The 16,300-nt window shown below is 37.4% G+C and overlaps 1 protein-coding gene across 1 annotated transcript; it reads right to left on the bottom strand.

Moving 5' to 3' along the window:
- Positions 1–3,832: 3,832 nt before the first annotated feature.
- Positions 3,833–8,641, bottom strand: LOC131308643 (serine carboxypeptidase-like 2). The gene is made up of 14 exons (XM_058335597.1): positions 8,203–8,641; positions 7,838–7,983; positions 7,016–7,092; positions 6,771–6,893; positions 6,566–6,668; positions 6,206–6,246; positions 6,004–6,105; positions 5,790–5,876; positions 5,407–5,559; positions 5,214–5,288; positions 4,970–5,088; positions 4,627–4,740; positions 4,217–4,277; positions 3,833–4,048 (listed from the first exon to the last, which is right to left on the bottom strand). Exons 1-14 carry the CDS (start codon positions 8,424–8,426, stop codon positions 3,965–3,967), a joined length of 1,509 nt encoding a protein of 502 aa, XP_058191580.1. The 5' UTR covers positions 8,427–8,641; the 3' UTR covers positions 3,833–3,964.
- Between the last annotated feature and the right edge of the window lie 7,659 nt (positions 8,642–16,300).

The following is a 16,300-nucleotide window of genomic DNA, read 5'->3' as shown; positions in this document are numbered from 1 at the left end:
TAAAACCGATGTCGAAGCTTCGGCTCCTGACATAAGCCTGGACTTGGCTTCTTGCCCCACTTGTGGCTCGGTTTCGGATTGAGTTTCTGGCGAGAAGCTTATCTCGGGCTCCGTGAGGAAGTCGTCGGCGGCGAATTCATAATCGCGCTCGGCGTTAGAATCGTCTGACACTGGAGAAGTTACCGACATCCTCGTTGAAGAAGATACAACCGCTCGGCTACTCCTCAACCTACGCCACTCGATAAGTTCGCTGAGAAATTGACGATCGGATTCGGTTTCCGAGCAATCCGAGTCTGAAGACACGTCGATGACCTCGTGAGCCAGACCTAGGAAAAGAACAAAGGGGAATTAAGCTATTGAAATCTGCGTCGGCAAACAAAATCGTTTGGAAGTTCGGTTCATCTTATCGGCTCACGAGTCATATGCTAACCTATAGTGGGCTCGGTACTTCTATAAAGACTCCCAACGTTCGGCAAACAAGAGAGTTGGGGAACGTTCGGTTATTTATCCCCATCAAAGAAATCGTTCGGCGAACCCCGACATCCTATGGGGGCTCGGAAGAACAGGTTGAGTTCAAGGATGAACATCATCGTTCTCCCCAAAAATCTACTGTTCATACAGTACAAAAACCCCCAAAGTCATCCCAAAAAACCCAGAAAATAAGCGTGGAAAGCAAGAGAAAGAGTGAGACGATAAGAATCGGTGACATACCTGAAGATTTCTGTTGGAATGTGGCTTGAAGTTGAAGATCTGGGTTTAAGTTAAGTTCTGGAACGGAATCTTAGAGAGAGAGACTCCAGACGTTAGAGAGAGAAAGTGCAGAAGAACTTTCTCTCTCCTCCCTCACCACTATTTATAAGCGGAGCGGGCCTTTTCGAATTTCCTGCCCATCATTTCACCGCCGAACCCCTCGCCAACCTCTACGTGACACGTGGCGACTGAAGTCCTTGCCCATGCCAGCCGTCTCCTCGTCTGCCTAGATGTCCTTTCAACTGACACGCCCGTTCGAATACTCAATAGCTGTTACCTTATGTGGGGCTCGGATTAATCTGCCGAAGGTTCAAGCTCGGCCAAGTCTTAAATCAACCCATACCGAGTGAAGAGCTTCGGCATGGGTTGAGGGGCTATTGTAGCAGGCCGAGCAAAATGGCTCGGGCCACTCCGAGCGTGATCTAGTATTATTTTCAACTCCAAGACATCTTTCTTTGGACGTTCGGATCAGCAACCGTAGCCGAAGGTCCCTGTCGCCGAGGTTTCCTCTAATTACACCTCCTCTCATACTCCATTCCCTACACCTGCTCGGGGTGGAGGATACGTTCGTTTGGATAGCTGCCGAAGGTCCCACAACATGCTCGGTGCCGAGCATGGCTTGGCCGACGATCCAGCTCACCCGCATCAGAATAGCAACCATGGCTATGATGATGGTTGTGACGTCATCCGAACGGTTATGAGGACAATGATGGTGGCACGTGAAGGTGCCAGCTCATCATGAAAACGGTTGCAAAACTCTAAACGTGATGCAACAGTGACATCAGCCGACGCGTGTCAAGCGTTGGTGCAATCTTGGAGATCAAGCGAAGGGTTTCCTATAAATATCCCATTATGCCTTCTTGGAGGAGGTACGCTCGAAAAAACCCCAGCTCCCAATCTTTAACTCTTCCTTGCAAGCAAACTGACTCTTGCACCGGAGGGCCATTCCGGAGAACCTCCGGTGTGGTCTCTTAGTCGTGCTTCGTTTTACAGGACTTGGCAAAGGAAACAGGAGCTAACCCCAAACCTCCATTCAAAAAGTACGAACCATACGGAACGGAGCCCCCACAATATGATAAGAATGCATTAAATCGGTAGATCCGTAAGAATTCACATGAGTTAGGAAAAAATGATTAAGCAATTGAAACGATAATCCTGATATAGTAATGCTGAAACTTTTTCAATTCTCCAAGTTAATGATATCAAAACGAGCTGATTTTTACAGGGACTCTTAAACCCTTGTTTCAAACAAACTGAAGGGATCCAATTATTTGTGGGGGGAGGGGTGGGGGTTCTACACAATCCGGCATATACTACTCAAAAGATGTACCCATAGTTCTTTTTTTTTGTTGCTGTAGTGGTATTATCACAGTGCATAGAGTTATCAGTTCTCATGTAGTACTTCATTTCCAGTAGTTAGATGTGCGTTATATTTTTTGGATTAAATCATTCATCTTGATGAGAGAAATCTAAAATGTAGAAAATTCTGACCAAAAGCAAAAAAACAGTTTACTAACACAGGGAAAAAAAAAACAGTTGTCTTTATTGTCTAGTGTGTCGACCTCTTAGGCTCTTACATGTACTTTTTTCAACATCAGCCCACATTTTTATGCTTTTTTGATTCATCTCGTCGAAATGAATGATTAACCCCAAAAATATTACAGTTACGGAAATTAAAAGATTTAGACAAAAAAAAAAAAGTTAAAAAGAATTGAGCCTTGGTACATTTATTCACCCTAAAGTGTAATTGGTGCCTTATCCCAAAAGGAAAAATTTTCGACTTCCAAGTGTAAATGTTGTCTCTGGATCAGGGGCGGATGCAGTGTAGGCACAGGTAGGTCAAGTGACCCAGCTGAAAATTGGGTCCCAAAGAAGGGCCCCAAGTCTAAGTTTGTAATATATACAAAATATCCCAAATATTTTGACATTTACTTGGTAAGGAAGCAGCTTCTCCTCAGACCTTACTCAGGTTCGAATCTTGGCGCCTACATTCTCTATTTTTTTGTGTTTAATGGTTTAAACACACCTCTTAATGTGTTTTTTTTTATTGTACAGACCTCAAACCCATTTTAGTGTACAAACCTCAAACCCAAATGTAAACTATCTCATCTACTATTGGTACCACAAAGTCATTTACAATAATGTAATTTCCTACACAAATCAATTACTATAATTCTAAGTTCCACATAAAATAAAATAAAAATATGTATTTTTCTTTAATATTTTTTTTACAAACTCAACATTAACTACCACTAACAAGAAAAATATTTGATGAATATATACACTCATTTTTTAATTAAATAATAAAAATTGATGTGAGTTAGCCTACAACTTTAAAACATATAAGGTCGCTCTTAAAGAAGTGACCCATCTGTCGAAAATTCCTGAATCCGCCACTGCTTTGGATCGTTCGTCAAGAGAACAACAACTCTTCAAAAAGTTCGTTGGACTGTTGGAGTAAGGTTGCAACTAACTGACCGGAAAGGTTTTGCTTTTGCAATTACTTACCTCGAGAAGTTTTTCGGTGCAAATTGGGTATCATGTGGCGGTACTCAGTGGCAGCGCGCATCCGAGTCGTCCAAACGTGTTTTAGACGAACCGTATCTGAACTACCTCTCTCCCTCAGCCGACCACTCTCTCTCTTATTTATCTCTCTAAAATCCCAATCGTCCAAACCGACTCGAATGCACACTTGGGTACGGCGTGGACTATGCCCTATTTGCATTCAAAAACTTCTCACTTCCATGTCGTGAAAAGTTGCAGGAATGCAACAATTATTGCTGTGCAACATTCATGTGAAACATCTTTCAACCACACATTTTTAAGTGCTAGGAGGTTCTGAATTCGAAAGGATGGAATAATACTATAATATTAATTTAACTCCTTAATTTACGAACGGTATTAATGAGAACGGGAAAATAAATGATTGGGCAATAATTTTAGGTACCCTGAACAATTACCCTGAAAATGTTCCGAAAAGATTAATCAATGGTACAGCAAATCTGAATCATTGATTTCTTTTTCAAGGTATTTTTGGCGTAATTTGTCGGAATACGTAGCATTGCTCTTATCCTTGCTTAAGTTCTCTTCATCAATTCAATCCACTGGTTTTTATTCAAATAGCCTAAAAAAAGATCCAATAAATTCAACATTGAACAGATATGCACCAAAGAAATTATTGAATAGATTTGGTTGCTGATCGATCTCGTGTTCATTAAAAATCGTAAAAAGCAAGCCACCTTTCGATCATGGCAAGAGCTTCTTTAGGCTTGTACTCTGGAGCTGTATGACCTGCTCCCTGCATAATAAGCAACTAAAAATCAGATACGTATGTTCTCCTTTCGAAATTTTAAAAAATACATAATAAGGTAATGTGACCGCATCATTTTTTTGGTCGATCGTGACCAAAATAGATGCGGATGTTAATTTAATTTTTTTCAGTTGGTTACGTTTAATTTTTTCTTGCCTTGACAGTTGCAAACCTCAAGCGGTATCCAATATTTTCCATTACATATCTCATTGTGTACCTACACAAACAAAACGAAAAATCATGAAAGGGAAAACTGTACTATTCGGTTATATTTAAATACTAGTAATCAATTAACGATTGAGAGAGAACTATTCACGGTTCTGCAGAGAACAAGTTCTTTACAGCATTAATCAATCACGACCGTTCAAAAGTGTTCTGAACGGTCCGGATTTTAATGAAACTTTTCCGGAAAAAAGTTTAACTCTTCTCCAAAAAAATTTCATTGACGTCCGGATTGTCCAAAACCCTTTTTGACAGTGACGATTGACTCCGTAAATAACTATTCACACCTCCGCCATTAAAAAGATTTTCCCTTAATGATTTATGTGCAGAAAGCAAGAACAAACCCTGCATTTAGGCCATCAACAAACCATGGTCTCCATTCTTCGCTAACAGTTAAACCCAAGGACCCTATCCATCTGTGGGTTCCCAAATGCGGAACTAACATGTCGTGATCTCCGCTGTTACAAAACAAGAAAATTGTTGGCATAAAAATGAAACTCTCTAATTTTACAGGAAACAAATTAAGAGTTCATTTTGGGGTTTTTCAGAATATATAACAGTACCATAGTGATATGATTTGGTGACCAAGATAATTTAGGTAAGGAAATTGATTTTTCGAGTTTCACTTTTGTACGCAGGTGCTAACTTTACGTTAAAAGTGGAGAATAGATGTAAGAGCTAGGTAACCTGTATATAAGAGCTCGAAGAGGTGTATGGCTGAGATTTCGGTGGTAATCGAGGCTTGAGAAGACAACTTCAGTATAGGCCATGGACTCATTACACCTCAGCCATTTATCTTTTGTTCCCTGTTAGTTGCTATTAACAATGAATTACTGGAGTACTACTTTGCAAACTCAATAGAAATCAAGTCCCAAAAAATTCACACAATTAATTCTTTAAAAAAAAAATCAATAGTAGTTAGACTCGGTACCTTTCGGACGTAAAGAGCTTGTCGGACCCTTTCATCATTTGCCCAAATATCAGACAGCACGTAATAATTATGCAACTATAGAACAACATAAAAACTGATTACTGTGTAATTTATATTACATTTATTTCAGAGGAGAGAGAGAGAGAGAGAGAGAGAGAGAGAGAGAGAGAGAGAGAGAGAGAGAGAAAATTACTCGGCACCAAAACTGAGGACGGTCTGGTAGAAGTAGGAAATCTATTGGTTCCTCCTCAATAAATCCTCTATCCCACTTCAATTTACTTGAATTCTTGGAGTCATAGTTACAGTTGGGTTCCAGAATTTGTGGGTAGAAAATGTTGGTGAGGCACTACATAATACAAAGTTGCGCAGATTCTCATTACTAAATAGAGGACTAAAACATGAGGGAGCATAATCGGTATCGTTTTTCGTTTTCCAAGAAAAACTGCTGTGAACGAAACTATTTTCGAAATGATTTTCAGGTGACACATGAATGTGTTTCGAGACTAAATCGAAGAAAACGAAAGCAATTACTAAATCTATGCAATCATCTCTTGCATTACCAAAGCCTTTGTATACCTGATTGACCAGTGTGAGATCCCTTATGCATGGTGCATTGTTTGGATCTATAATCATATACTCCCCGTGACAGTTGTGTTTTATTGACTACAAAATGAAGTCACAAAACAAGCAGAAATACAAGTGTGTAAGACCCATGAATAAATGATGGAAACAGTTTGCAATTCATTAGAACATATATTAGTAATGGCTTAAAATTAAATAGAAAATAAACCTCATAGAGTTTATCCGATAAAAGTGCGAGTCGGTGTGCATATTCAATTCTTGCATTTTTATCATCGTGCTGACTTGTTACTGGATTTCCAAGTATGTATCCCTGACTCAATATCAAAAAAACATCAGCTCCGACAATGAAGTATAAATGGATTAAGGATCCATAATTTTGATCAATCCAAAGTTAAACTTCGTATATTTACTTGGAGTTTAAGTTGTCGATGCACTGGAACCTCAAAATTTCCTGTAAAAAAAAAATTCTAATTTGTAAATTGCGGCGTAATCAGAATCTTCATTGGAAAGGTCGAACTAACAGAGAGAGATTTTTACTTGTAATTAACTATACAAGATACTAGTTCTATCCCATTCCATTTGTAAGCATGATTCTGTAAACAAAACTCTCATTTGGTATGATTATGAGACAGAGCACATCGCAATAGAATTTCCTGCCGAACTTACGCCGTTGGAAGTTTGGACTACTGGTACAATTAATGACGAGTATTTGTTGATTTAAACAAATTTCTGCAATAAAATCCGAAATATTGTAATTCTCACAAACGTACCATTGTATATTTTCTGAACAACGTTTGGAACGATTAAGCCGGAATATGAATCGCCGCCAATATACAGCTCATTCGACAAAAATGTTGGGTGATCCATCAGCCACTGCAATACTTTGCTACTTTTATTCAAGTAAATTGCTTAAATTGATCAAACAAAAACATTGAATCATTTTCCCATTATTTTCATGAATTAGTTTCCTCCCACCTTTAGTAGGAAATTGTAAGCGTCTGTTGCATATAATAGGTCATCACCAACGTAACTCTCCGCATTATCAGCATAGGAGAATCCAGAGCCGATCGGTGCGTCTAAAAATATCATGCTGGCGACCTAAAAATATTAGAAAAAAGACACTATTGCTAAAAATATTGGTACCTCTATATCAGCCAAAAATAAAAAATAAAAAATTGGCATAGTCGACATGGTTAGATATATTTCTAGAGAATCAACACCTTTGTCCATGAAAATGGATTCAGTGCTAAATTTGGAAACGTTCCATCAAAATAATCTTTTCCGAAGTGTAAAGGTCCTGCAAAAGAAGTTAATAAGAAAAATTCAAGTCAAACAGGTATCTTCTGAAACAATGTTAGGAGTAATTATTCAATAGCCCCGGAGTATATAAACAATATACTCTCTCCTCTCATATAACATGCATGTGGATTCCACATGTATCCCCGTGTACTCCGGGAGTATTGAATAATTTTCACAATGTTAGTGGATTGAATTGATTGATTACCGTGCTTTGAACGAGAAATTTTTGGGTGCCGGTTGGATACCATGTGGCCGTGCCCATGTAGTACTTAAGCAGCGCATCCGGGCCGTCCAAAAGTGTGTTGAACGACCCAAATTGAAATTTTTTCTCTACTCTCACCCCACCACTCTCTCTCTCCTCTTTCTCTCTCATTTTTCTCTCTCCAAATTCGAGCCGTCCAAAACCGAAATGTACAGCCCGAATGCACTGCTCGGACACCACGTGGTAAGTATTATTTCTAGATTCGTAGTGGCAAAACTGCGTAGTTGAGCAGTTTTACCCTTACGAATTCAGAAATAATTCGTTGGAGTTGATTTTTTACAAAACCCATAAAATAATATTTTTAAATTTATTGGTATAATTTTTGGATTTTTGTGGGATCCAAAATGGACCCCACATAAAGTGTAGTGTAATTATATAGTGTAAAAAACTAATGTACTTATCTTTAGTGGCACGAAAAGTTCCTCGATAGACACATATTGGTTTCCCAAATTGGAAACTTAAATTTGTATGAGAAAATCACCTATTTCAAAAATAAGTCCTTGGAAACTAGAACAACCAGGTCCTCCAGTAAGCCAAAGAATGAGAGGGTCTTCTCTCGGATTTCCCTCGGACTCGATGAAGTAGTAAAATAGGTGCACGTCATTCCACTCCCCCACACTCACATATCTTCACAAGTCAAGAAAAACCAGTCAGAGTCACCCTTTAATTGCAAGTACACGTGTTGGGAATGGCTTCTCTACCATTCGGGTATCAACATGGGACGTCTCCACTCATACCCGAACCGGAGAGAAACCGTTCTTCTTTGGTCGTGTATAAATAGAGCAATGAAATGCTGAATAGATCGAGATGAAATTTAGGTGCATTGAGTAGAAGTAAAAGACAGACCCGGTTTCAAGTTTGAAGGGAAGATCTCCGGCGTAACCCGGCAGAGTCGTGACGATGGATTGCGAGAACGCAGCAAAAGTACAAGTACAAAGAACCAACACCAGTAGAAGTTGCAGTGAGTTTAGCGCTGATAAAAGTGGTGAATTGGTGTTGAAATGGCTGCGGAGCAGGTTCTTGAGAGAGAGTTGGCTGTTGTAACGATCAGCTTTTGTTTCTGTTGCCATATTTCTCTGTTTCCTCTGTTTATGCGTTACTGTTATTATATAAGATAGAATAGATGAGGCATATGTAGTGTTTGTGTTGGGATTTTTCTCACAGTAAATGCAATGTATCAAAGAAAAAGAAGAACGAAAAAAAGAAAGAGAGTTGGTGGTGGTGTATTAAATCTTCGCATGGGGATCTGTGAATTTGAAGAGTAGTGTGTAGATCCTATTTAGTGCACGTGTGTCTTGTGAGAGCTAGGGCAGGGATCATAGGAAATTAAAATCATGATAGGCGGGCTCCGTTTGTTTCGATGTAAAATATTTTTTAAAAAATAAACTCTTAAATTTTTATTTTTCGGTGTTTTATTTGCACTTGAGAATCCTCCTCCTCCTCCACTCTCGTTTTGAATCTAATATGATTTGGGAGAAGATGGGAATGAAATACGTGATTTTGAAAAATGTTGGACCATCAGGGGTGTGAAATGAAAAAATGACGTACAGCCAAAATTAGGGGAAAACAATTTGTAACGCCCCGAATTTTGGGTACGTTAAAAGGACAATTTCATTGAAAATCTTAAAATAGAGTCTGGCTCTTATTACAACAAAACTCCCACAAGAGTTCAATAATTACACAAATGAAAATGGTTCTAGGGTTCCTAACTACAGCTCCACCTGCTCCTCCATCCTAGCCAGCTTCTCAGCTCCAAAAGCCTCCAAGGTGTACTGTTCATCTTGATCATCTACAAGGTCTGACACATTATACCGGCGTCGTCACCAATATAATATGTCAGGGTCACCAAAAAGGCAACACCGTTAACTACAAAAGCTCAGCAGAAAAATTTCATACCCACTAACCCATAACTTACAAACAACAAGTTATAATAAAATATCGATTTCCACATGATACGTATATCCACAGCTACAAAAGACAATATCAAAAACACATCCGCAATCGTTATTCGAACTATCGTAGGTGTCCATGATTCTCTTTGTTTCTCCTACGCGACTCATCGTAGACTGTGTCAACATTTTCACATTTCAAACCAACTTTTCAAAATCATTTGCATTGGCTCTATATCGCGGATAACCAAGCTACACACCCAACCTTTCAAAAATCATTTGCATTGGCTCCGTACCGCGGATAACCAAGCTACACACCCAACCTTTCAAAATCATTTGCATTGGCTCCGTACCGCGGATAACCAAGTTACACACCCAATCTCGGTTCCGCCCGCCGAGTTCCCATTAGCACACAATTGCATTGGCTCCATACCACGGATAACCAAGCTACACACCCAACCTCGGTTCCGCCGCGCCGGGTTCCCGAGTATCCTCACAATGGTTCCGCCGCGCCGGATTCCCATTGGCACACAATTGCATTGGCTCCGTACCGCGGATAACCAAGCCATACCTCACCATGATTCCGCCGCTCCGGGTTCCCATGGGAACGCACACAATTCAAAACCCTCGGTTCCGCCGCTCCAGGTTCTCGAGTATCCCACAATGATTTCGCCGCTCCGTGTTCTCATTGGGTTTTCAAAAAAAAACTAAACCCTCGGTTCCGCCGCTCCGGGTTTCCGAGTATCCCCACAATGATTCCGCCGCTCCGGGTTCTCATTGGATTTTTCACAAATCTTATTTTTACACACGCACACAACTCACATAATACCACCCAAAACCGGTCATTATGTAGTTTCAAAATATTTTCTTTCTCGGAAAATATTTCCTTTCATTAATCACACCCTAGGTGCCATGTTTCTACTTTCTCGATTCTCGTGTCTCGTTACATGCAAAGACTCCGCGGTAGGACAAAAATAAGCATGAATCATTCTAACAAGATCATCCAATTCTATATTACTTATCACGCTCAATCACCACTTATAGCATAACGCCACACGTACGGACGCCCTTGGAGTGTATCACTTATGCTTATTCAAAGCACAACGCCACATGTACGGATGTCTTTGGAGTGAAATCACTTATGCTTTATCACATCACCAGTAATACAAGCAATTCATATATGCATACTCATAATCATCTTAAAGATCAAAATACAAATACTTTTAAACAAATGATAAGTTCTATCTTTCGAATCTACTTAAACTTAGGGAAGTGAATAAAGATATTCTATCGTTCTTCTTATCAATTCAAAATAACAATGTTATACTTGAGTAAGCAAGTAAATAGGAAGTAAGTAAGGATTTTCATACCGTTCTTCTAGGCGGTAGTAACGGCTACGGAAAGTTAGTCGGCTATCGGACGGAGTAACTTCCTACGGTATGCCTTCGGGAGCTTCGAAAGAGAATGATTTCTCTCGAAACTTCTTCTTGACTAACACTACTCTACTTTAAGGATCGAAGGGTGGTCAAGTGGCGGTTTAGCGGCGGCTTAGGTTGAGTTTCTCAAGAACATGAAGAACAAAAGAAAGAACAAAGAAAGAACACAATTTTTCTAGAGAGAGAAGTTGCTAGGTGAAGGTGTGAGTTCAATGCTTGGAATGGGGTCCTATTTATAGGAAAATCTTGGCTCCCTCTCCCTCTCTAAGGCCGACCCCCCTCTCTCTCTCCATACATCAAATTTTGACACATGTCATGAAATCTTTGAAAGATCAAAGCCTAACCCTAGGCTTGCATGGCTAAGATTTGTACTTGGATGGGATTATGGAAGATTTGTTTGAAGAAATGAGACAATGGTACAAGATTTGGTTTTAAACAAATATAGAAGTACCATGGGAGATAAATTTAGGCTAGGAAGAAAGATATCACCAAGGATTTGAAAGGATGAGGAAGGTCAAGTCAAGGTACAACCAATTTTCCTCTCCCTCTCTCTCCTCTCTCTCTCTCGGCCTCTCTCTCTCTCTCTCTCTCTCTCTCTCTCCTAGTACACTACATACATACATACACACACACATATATATATATATATATATATATATATATATATATATGCATATAAAAGTACAAAGTACAAGATTCATAAAATCAAATACCTAATAAAGAATTACATTTAGACACATGTTTGATTAAACAAATAAACTAGTGTACTAATGTACTCTAGAAAGATCAACTCCCCAATAAATTAATCCAATTGGGTACAAAATTTCAATATAAAATAATAAAAATGTACTTAGGAGAATCTTAGGCCTTAAAGGCTACTAAGTACTTTACATAATAAAATATTATGTACTTTATCACATGGATAATTAGAAAAGACTAGTTTATTAAAACCCTTGTACTTAGTTTGAAAGATGGACCTATTACCCAATGGATAATAAATTTCTTAACTTTTATTGTCTAATGGACAATAGTTACTAGGGAACTTTTATTGTAAAATAGTCAAAAAGTACTTTAAAACATGTGACAAAAGCCCTATATTTAAATATAGGTGTGGTACCAAGTACCCCAATTAAATAAAAAGGTTAGGATTCTCCCCATTAAAGTAATAATAAAGTACAAGTACTATTTTATTCAATAAAATACCTTGAAAATCTAGAGTTTAGATATACCCCAATAGTTTAATGCATAAAAGTACATGAAAAATCCATACTTGATTATTTAAATAGAACATTAGGGCTATTACCCAATAAATAATAATTTCCCTAGCATGTAAAGACCAATGGATAAAAGAAGTATAAGTACTTTTTATCTTAAAATAAGATTTTAAAAGACTACATGTACTTTTAGTCAAATATAATAATGAAAAGCTTATTGTCCAATGGACAAAGATTACCCTAACCACTATGGACCAATGGTGAAGGCAAAGGTCCAAAAGGTTCATCTAACAACTAGGTGAGTTTGGTTGCTTGGTTCCTCCAACTAGTCGGTTAGAAATTAACTAAATTGGTCAAGTAGGGTTTCTAGTCGAGACCAAAATCTAACTACGACGAAAATTATCAAGAAATCATATAGCCACTCAAGAGAAAATAAGTAATTCAAATAAAATTCAAATATTTAACGAAATTTTTATTGACCAAAATTCAGGAGCGTTACACAATTTCACCCCGTTGGTGCAGAATGTTTTACCTTGAAAATATTATCCTCCCTCTTTTTCTAGCCAAACAGCGAAAAATGGGTAAAATAAAAAAATATTTTACGTTATAACAAACGAAGCCACAGGGTGTGAGAGAGAATTGTATTGAAATCTATGTGCATTAAACATATACGGTGGTCCCTTTGGGGACATTTGATAAAATTGAAACAAAACAAGATTCATATTCAATATGAAATTCATTACGTATTTAAAGATATAACTCATTGTTTTGCCGGTTAGAATAGAACGAAAAACAATTAAATTAGAACGGAATGAGTATTTTTTTAGTGCCAATGTCTCGAAAGGAATGATAGATTGAAGGTTTTAAGCCCAGTAGAATTCTAGTTGTACTACCTTCCAAGTAGATCAGAAATGCGTCCGTACTCGTTGACTCATTTTCTTGTGCACGAAAGGTTGATCCTGTAAATCTCAATTTCCTTTCGCATAAAAACACAACGTATTTTCAAAGATAATGAGACCTACGGTTGCACGTAGTCATCAATGAGAAAAATGTAACCGTTGGCATACCTCTGCGGTCTACCCTTCTTCGGTTTGTTAGGTATCCACCCTTCTTCCTATGACTACAGGTGCTTCATTTAGGAAGACCCTTCTTCGGTTTGTTAGGTATCCACCCTTCTTCCTATGACTACAGGTGCTTCATTTAGGACAAACAGCACGTTTAAATGGAGAATTTGTTTTAAATGGATATAGAATGAGAGTGGATGTGTAATGAGGGATGACATCATTTCTTAAGAAGAGTGGATATAGAATAAGGAGGATGTTGTGAGAAGGGAAAATTTCATGTAGGTATCTAACCTTTCACATAAATCACACATAAACACCTGAGCTTTCTTAAATTTCATATAAACACCTGAGATTTCTAAAAACTCACAAATTCAACACCTGATCTTTTTTAAATTTCATATAAACACCTGAGCTTTCTAAAAACTCATTAATTCAACATCTATCGTCACCCTTTCGTCTAAAACCAAATGGAAAAAAAAAAAAAAAAGAGCTCCAATTTTTTATTTATTTGAATCAGTGCGAAGATATTATTTTTTTGATCATTTTATTCTAAAGAATCGTAATTAATTTTTGACTCTAAGGCTCTCATTAGTCAGTCCTAAGAAAGTCGTATAATCAAATATCTCTTAGGGCTAACTAAAGAGAGCCTTAGAGTCAAAAATTAATTATGATTCTTCAAGATAAAATGATCAAAAAAATACGATTTTCGCACTGATTGAAATGCAATGTGTAAAAGGTTGTTCAGAGGGTTCTATCACGTAAAAGAAAAATTCTAAAATCAGCTCATTGGGCTGATAATAGTAGGTGTGTGAATGTGTATTATATAAGGTGTAAAAAGTACACAAAAATACGTGTTTTCCTTATCTTCTAGTGTGCTTATCTTCAACTCACTGGACTGATAATAACAAAACCGCACATAAAAACCCATTGATTGATGGTCCGAACCTAGTACAAAGTGGGCCACCATTATTAATCAAATGGGGACCCCTTCTACCAACATGGATGGCTTAGTTATGGTTAGAGCATCCGCACCAGACTTTCTAAATTTTGGACCAATTTACACCTTAAAAAGTCACTTTATTACTTTAGCTACCCATTTTTAAAATATTTACTACATCAGGCTCTTTACTCTCACTCTCTTCTCAATTAAAATATTCAAACTCACCCAAACAAACACACAGAATTCCCAGGATGGATCATGTTAGCCAGCGGCGACGGAATTCCTCGGCTACGGAGGAATTATTGTTTATATAAAAAATAAGAATAAAAAATTAGGTGGTCTAATTTTTAATCTGTTTGAACTAATATGAAGATCTTATTTTTTTTGATCATTTTATCTAAAAGAGTCATAATTAATTTTTGCCTCTAAAACTTTTATAATCAAGTTTTTGCTCTGTAGGGTCTCAAATAAAAGCAAATACTTAATTATGAGAGTCCTAGAGATAAAAATTAATTATGACTATTTATGTTAGAATGGTCAGAAAAATAAAATTTTTGCACCTTCAGGGCTCGAAAATTAGTTAAGGTGGGCGCAAACTGATTCGAACATCATATTATCAGAAAAGATTATAGTAAAATAGTAGATAGTTTGATGAACAGTGGCTCTTTTATTCTCACGAGCAACTGTAGCAAAGTTAATCAAATTGCACAATAGCGATTGAGAAAACGAGACTGATGCAGTAGAGTTTTGCCCCTTTTGCTCTTTATTACTCCCTCCGTCCCTATTTTATAGTCCAGTATTTCATTTTGGGCTGTCCCTTAATAAGTGTCCATTTTGTAAAGTTAGTGGGTAAAAGTTGGTGAATTTTTCATTTTGCCCCTAAAAGTAGATTCCATTTTAAAAAGTTAGTGAGTAAAAGTGCAATGATGATGGGTAAGTAGGAAAAATGGAGGAAAAGTTAATGTGAAAGGTATAATGATGATGTCTTTTTAATAAGTTGGAGTTACGAAGCAGGACACTTAAAAAGGGACGGAGGGAGTATAACTTTCAATGAGGAATAGCGATAGTGGTGTGGATGCCCTTCCTCGTTGAATGTAGTTTTTATTTTCCTTTCTTTTGCTTTTGTAAACCTGCTTCTAGGTTGCCTCAAATACTCTTTGCGGCTTACATTTAGCTTCTATCTCGATGTATCATTTGTTCAGTTTTTATAAAAATTATTGTTGCTGATCAAAAAAAAATTGATTACGTCATGTTCCATGATTTGCCAACGTGAACACTTCAATTGGTAGGAGTCGCAGGACCCCTTTGGCTTCATAAATTTGGGTAGTCACTAGTCAATTGGAGGATATTGCAAGAATTGGAAAGTCTATGTTGGACTCGCAGATCGTGTAATGAGACTGTCAATTGGCTTAGCTTCATCTCATTTTCGAGGCTTGTTACCCGGTTCCTAACTGGGTATTTGTTGTTCTATTTGATCGTGAGTTGAGAAATCTTTTGTATTTGAAATCCTCTTTGGCAGATACTAATTAATGACAAATTGTAGATTCCGCAGTTTTTTTTTTTATAAAAAAATGAATGGTAAAAGTAAATTTTCAAATTTACATCATACTAATAAATTTGACTCGGCCATGAGATTTTCATTTTATGATCGACTTAAATTTTGGTATGAAATTATTACTTGTCAAACTCTATTATATGAACGGTTCAGATCCAATTTTTGGTGCAGGGAATGAATTGGTTAGATGGAAGAAGAAAGATGAGGGCATATCGAACTTTCATTGCGCTTTCATCACACTTGATGTTAATATTGACGGAATTGGGTGTTATGTGCATATTTCACAAACCACATGGGTTTTATGTATACACTTTTAAACCATAAAGAGTGTATCAACATATAATCCAAATCACTGGAGGTCAAAGTGGACTTTGCCCTTGTTATTAATAAATTCTTTACCTTATTAGCAGCATCATTTTATTTTAGTGACAATAACAAGAAGTCGACCTGGTAGTCAGGGTTTGGGACCTATAAATTTGCTCTTTCACATGATTTTCACACTCTTCTTTTTTATATCCACGCTCATTTTTTATTTTATTTTATTAGCAAAAAGATATATACATACACTTTAAATACTAAAAAAAAAACGTGAATATCAAAAAAAAGGACCCGTGAAAAGCAATTCTCTTCAATGTCGTGAAAAGTTGCAAGAATGCAACAATTATTGTTGTGCTGCATGTACATGTGTACATCTTTCAACCACGCATTTATGTCTCTTACCGGATAATATAAATTTAACTCAATAATTTACGAACGATACTAATGAGAATCGAAAAAAATGATTGGGCAATAATTCTTTTGGGGGCATTTTCGGGGTAATTTGTCGGAATACGTATTGCTCTTATT

The sequence above is a fragment of the Rhododendron vialii genome, chromosome 11a, assembly GCF_030253575.1.
Source record: "Rhododendron vialii isolate Sample 1 chromosome 11a, ASM3025357v1".
Taxonomy (NCBI): domain Eukaryota; kingdom Viridiplantae; phylum Streptophyta; class Magnoliopsida; order Ericales; family Ericaceae; genus Rhododendron; species Rhododendron vialii.
The sequence above is the reverse complement of the archived record's forward strand: the minus strand, read 5'-3'. Positions and strand labels throughout refer to the sequence as shown.